General features: G+C 37.1%; 1 protein-coding gene across 1 annotated transcript; it reads left to right on the forward strand.

Annotated features, from left to right (window-relative positions):
- Positions 1-618: 618 nt before the first annotated feature.
- On the forward strand, positions 619-1,566 carry LOC125935105 (olfactory receptor 2T11-like). The gene has a single exon (XM_049648811.1). It carries the CDS (start codon positions 619-621, stop codon positions 1,564-1,566), a length of 948 nt encoding a protein of 315 aa, XP_049504768.1.
- The last annotated feature ends 4,436 nt before the right edge of the window (positions 1,567-6,002 follow it).

A 6,002-nucleotide genomic window follows, 5' to 3' on the forward strand; every position in this document is an offset into this window, starting at 1 on the left:
ATTTCAAGCTCCATGTTGGATGTGGAGACTAGTCAATTAAAAAAAAGAATTAAATAAGGGGATATCTGAAAACCCAGCACCAAGACCATGAAACTGAGGATGGTGGTCTATGAGTTTTGAGAAACATATAGCTTATATTAATTGCTTCCAACCCCTTCTTCACTCCTCATGCTTTCATGATTCACTGTATGTGGAGATTACTTCTCCACACTATTGATGTTGGGATCTTTGTGTGTGACTTGCTTTAGTTGGTGGAATGTGGTTGGAAATGGTAGAGTCAATCTTGAGCTCAGGCCTCAGTGGAGATCATGTGATTCTACTTGCCCCTGTTTAGCTTTTGCTATTTTCCTTGATAAGAGCAAGCCGCAGACTGAGAGACATGTGGTGAAGTATATTTGTACCTGATCTTCAGCCTAAAGCAAAACGACCCACAGATATGGGGACAAGAAAACACATTTTTTGTCATAACCCACTGAAATTTGTAGAGTTTTATTTTATCTTGCATTATTATATCAATAACTTATCAACAATAAAAAAATTTTGTGAGGTCCTATAACATTTCATTTGCTTTTGTTTTCCTTGTCTTCTTCTTTTGGTTCAACTAGAACAGTCATAGCCATGGAGGGAGAAAATGAGACATTAACAACAGATTTTATTCTCTCAGGACTCTTCCCCAATATGAAGTATGTCAGCATCCTTATCTACATTATCATCCTGATCTACCTTGCTGCAGTCACTGGGAATATCATTCTGTTCTTTCTCATATGGATAGACATGAGACTCCACACTCCAATGTACTTTCTACTCAGCCAGCTGTCTTTCATAGATCTGGCCCTCATCAGCAGCACTGTTCCAAAGATGATGATAAACTTTTTCTCTGGAAGAAAAGACATCACACGTCTTGCCTGTGGAATCCAGATATTTTTCTTCTTTACTCTTGGGGGTGCTGAATGCATCCTCTTGACCCTTATGGCTTATGACCGATATGTAGCTGTCTGTAACCCTTTGAGATACGTAGTCATTATGAACCACAGGGTCTGTCTGCAAATGACCATAGTGTCTTGGATTGGGGGCATATTAGCTTCCACAGCCCACACATTCTATACCATGAATCTACCTATCTGTGGTTCCAGAGAAATCCACCATTTCTTCTGTGAGATGCCAGCAATCATGAAGATCTCATGCAAAGACACTTCCACCTATGAGCTGGTGGTCTTAGTGATGGGCATTGCTTTTATCATTGTCCCTTTTGGACTTATCATGGCTTCCTACACTTTCATCTTCCTTGCTGTTCTTCATATAAAATCTTCCCATGGCAGGAACAAAGCCTTGGCCACGTGCTCATCTCATCTTACAGTGGTAAGTTTTTATCTAGGACCATGTGTTTATATGTACATGACACCGGGTTTCTCCCACACTCCTGAGCAAGAACAGGCTGTATCTGTATTTTGCACTGTCCTCACACCCATGCTAAATCCACTCATCTACAGCTTGAGAAACAAAGATGTGGTGAGGGCTTTTCAGAAAGTCCTGAGGAAGCATCCAGTCTCTAAACAGAACACATAAATATCAAGGTGGAAAATAGCTATCTAGAGTTAAGGGTAAAGACTCTAGAATCATCCACAGTCACATTTTTTGGCATGAAGAACTTTGCCGTAGCCCTGTTAGCAAATTACCTCATCGATCACTGACAATATTAATTCAATCATAAATACTTTGTTAGAAAGTTTCTCTCAGTTTATGATCATTTGTTTCCAAAATTGATTAACTTAACTGCTGTTCTTCATACCAGTTTATAAGCATAAACAAAGTTCCAATCTTCCCTTTCTGTACCTGCAATATTTAGACATTTCTCAGTGTTCTTGAGTCTTACCTCTGTTTGTTGTTGGTGGTGATGCAGGTCTTCTTAATTCCTGTTGTTAGAAGTACAAACTTCTTAGGAAAAATAAGTGTGACTGATATGTAAAAAGGAATTGATCTTATTAAGAAAAACAATAATTCTCTTGAATTCTCTGGCAAACTTGACATGTTGGCTCTATTCTCCCTGCTTGCCTTGTGTATAAATTTTCCCAGTCATTCTCAGATTAGCAAGACTCAGTTTATGTATAGTTCAAAAAGATTCTCCCTTCAGAAATGGATGTACCTAGCTTTGAGTAAAAATAATGCCTACCATTAGCAAGTGTAGTGGGTTTTCTCTTTTTTTATTTTTATTTTTTAATATTTATTTGTTTGAGAGAGAGAGAGAATAAGTGGGGGAGGGGCAGAGAGAGAGAGGGAGACACGAAATCTGAAGCAGGCTCCAGGCTCTAAGCTGTCAGCACAGAGCCAGACACAGCGCTCAAACCCACAAACCCTGAGATCATGACCTAAGCAGAAGTCAGACGCTTAACCAATTGAACCACCCAGGCCCCCCAAGAGTTTTATTTTGGTTTAAAGTCTTTGAAAGCTCTCCTTAGCTCTAGCTTCAGATCATTCATCCAGTAAGGGCAGTTGAACTCAAGTTAGAGAGTGAAGATAAATGTCTTAAAAAGCTTTACTTATTTGTCACCTATCTAGAGAAGGTAACCTTTGTCCATGTTATATATTCAACAAACTCTCTGGAATCAGTAAATATTCACAATTGTCTTTTTCCTTGTGGAATACTTTTAAGCTCTGATGAGACACTGTAATTCATGTATAATAATTGGGTAAGTGGGTCACCTTTGATGCACAGAAATGAAAGCAATTGAAGTATTTTGGGGAATATAGGTCTATGTAAAGTAATTGTAAGGTTTACCAAAAAATGGAACAGATTGGACCAACAATAAGGTTCAAGTGGCCCATAGAGATGAATAAAGTTTTACAGTTGGTTATATGAATATTAGTGGGGAGTTGCGTTGGACTTCTCAAGATGAGACCCATGACTGCATGTGGAAACATGCAAACACAGATTGTTGCATATGACTAGAGTGGATGATGCTTCTACTGGATAGAACATAGAGATGAGCAGGAAAGCTAATCAGCTGCTACTGAGATGATGGGCTGTGAAGGGACCCATGAAAGGCTTGTCTCTGACATTGTGACCATGCAATCTTGGGCAATCCCAACTTTCACATGACAAAAGAGATAAACTTCTGTTAGAATTACGAGTCCCAGTAAGGCCCAAGTCAAGATTCTCTTGATGTAGACCAAGTTTTCTTTAGTGTTCTGTGATTAAAGATATGATTCTGATACTAGCCCATATGAATCATAACAAAAGTTTATAAGTGAAATCTATTGCAAAATTCATAATTAACAATAACAAGCCATGGCCCATGGGGAATACAAATTAATTGTAGTATATATTACTTAACACTGCTCACCTCATCAAAAACCAGAAAGCACTCTAAAATCTATTGATGGATATAATGTATGGAAAAAGGCATCTTTGTGCTGTGCTGGTATAAATATATACTGCTATGCATTTTTTTGGAATACAACTTATTAAAATATATATTTCTTCACATTTTTACTCAGGAATTACCCTTTGGAAAATTTTCTGAAATAAATGAAATAAAAAAGTATTAATAATTAACATTTGTACATGCGTAATTTTTGTGGTATTGTTTACTCAAAGATTGGCAACAACCAGTCTGATAATGGTTGAATAAATTGTGGTACATCCATATCATGGGGAAATGCACAGCAATTATAAATAAATAATGAATAAAAGCTATTCAAGATAATTAGAAGGATCTTCAGAAAAAAAAAAATTTGAGGAAGAGCTCAAGGTTTGAGTGGAGGGGAAAATACATCATAAAAGCTTGTATTTTGGTGGAATAAAATAAACAATGACCTCAAAGCTGCTACATATGTTTACATTTGTTTGGTTTTTTTGAGGGAAACATAAACTTTGTTGGAAGAAGTTAGTACTAAGAAAGCTAACAGATGCTCCTCTCAGAGAGCATCCTCTCTAAGTGACAAAAATAAAGACTTTAATATATTTAGGGAGATAGAATTGCATTACATCTTAGTGGTTTTGTATTTAAAAATTTAAAATTCCCTAAACTTATTTATCAACTAAACACATGTTAGTACCATATAAACATCAGTGGTACAATTTAGCACTCTCAAAGAGATTATGTAATTTAATCCTCAAAATATATTTTTATGATAGGGCAGATGAAGATGTACTCTCAGAGATGATTCATTATGGTTAAGTAATTTTGAGGTCTTTTTCTCTTAGATCTCAACTAGATGGAATTTTCTTTCTTTCTTTTTTTTTTAATGCTTATTTATTTTTGAGAGAGAAACAAAGTGTGAAAAGGGGAGGAGCAAAGAGAGAGGAGACACAGAATCCAAAGGAGGTTCCAGGCTCTGAGCTGTCAGCATAGAGCCCAATGCAGGGCTCAAACTCCTGAACTGCAAGATCATGACCTGAGCCTAAGTCAGATGCTCAACTGACTGAGACACTCAGGCACCCCTAGATGAAATATTCAAATAGAAAATCCTAGAGAGAAAACTTTCCTAAAAATCAAAATCAAATAAGAAAATAGACAACTCATTTTCTTTGGATTTTTATTTCTAAGCATATAAAAATGTTCAGTAAATGTCAGTGATGATGATTTCGAATGTATAGTTATCTAAAAGGAAGTTATTTTTCTTATAGATATTACCACATGTGGCTCCTTGTTTTTTGCAGAAGACCCTTTTTTCTACTCCTTATTTTTTTATTTGATAATGTATATGTTTACATTTGTGTGCAAGTGTATTCAATGAGCTTTACTCTAGTTTTATTGAGATATAATGGATTAATATTGCCGAAGTTTATTTTTTATTTTTGTTTAACATTTATTTATTTTTTTAAAATGATTTTATTATTTATTTTTTGAGAGACAGAGTGTGAGCGGGGAAGGGACAGAGAGAGAAAGACAGAATCTGAAGGGGGCTCCAGGCTCTGAGCTGTCAGCACAGAGCCTGATGCAGGGCTTGAACTCACGGGCTGAGAGATCATGACCTGAGCCAAAGTCAGCACTTAACCAACTGAGCCACCCAGGTGCCCCTAACATTTATTTATTTTTGAGAGAGAGAGGAGAGAGAGAGAGAGACAGAGACAGAGAGAGAGAGAGAGCAGGGGAGGAGGAGAGAGAGAGGGAGACACAGAATTCGAAGCAGACTCCAGGCTCTGAGCTGTCAGCATAGAGTCCAACATGGGGTTCCAACCCATGAACTGTGAGATCATGTCCTAAGCTGAATTTGGATGTTTAACCGACTGAGCCCCACCCCAATGTTGCCTAAGTTTAAAGTGTACAAGATGATTATTTGGTGCCTGTATAAATTGCAAAATATTTACCACAGTAAAGCATATTAACACATATTTTACTTTAAATAATTATTATTTTCTTGTTGGTGATATGGTGAGAACATTAGAAATTTACTTTCTTTTTTAATATGAAAATTATTGTCAAATTGGTTTCTTTTTTTGATATTTTATTTTATTTTTAAATTTGAATTTTATTTAAAAATTTTAATTTATTTTTATTATTTTTTAAATATGAAATTTATTGTCAAATTGTTTTCTTTTTTTTTTTAATTTTTTTTTCAACATTTTTTATTTATTTTTGGGACAGAGAGAGACAGAGCATGAATGGGGGAGGGGCAGAGAGAGAGGGAGACACAGAATCGGAAACAGGCTCCAGGCTCCGAGCCATCAGCCCAGAGCCTGACGCGGGGCTCGAACTCACGGACCGCGAGATCGTGACCTGGCTGAAGTCGGACGCTTAACCGACTGCGCCACCCAGGCGCCCCTGTCAAATTGTTTTCTATACAACACCCAGTGTGCATCCCAACAGGTGCCATCTCTCAATGCCCATCACCCACTATCCCCTCCCTCATCCCCACATCAACCCTCAGTTTTTTCTCAGTATTTAAGATTCCCTTATGGTTTGTCTCCCTCTCTCTCTGTAACTTATTTTGTTTTCCCCCTTCCCCTCCCCGCTGGTCTTCTGTTGAGTTTCTCAGGATCCATGTATGAGTGAAAACAT

This window comes from Panthera uncia (genome assembly GCF_023721935.1).
Source record: "Panthera uncia isolate 11264 chromosome A1 unlocalized genomic scaffold, Puncia_PCG_1.0 HiC_scaffold_17, whole genome shotgun sequence".
NCBI lineage: Eukaryota > Metazoa > Chordata > Mammalia > Carnivora > Felidae > Panthera > Panthera uncia.

What these genes read in the sequence shown, in the direction of transcription:
- LOC125935105 (XM_049648811.1), top strand. Translation starts at nt 619, where the DNA reads ATGGAGGGAGAAAATGAGACATTAACAACAGATTTTATTCTCTCAGGA.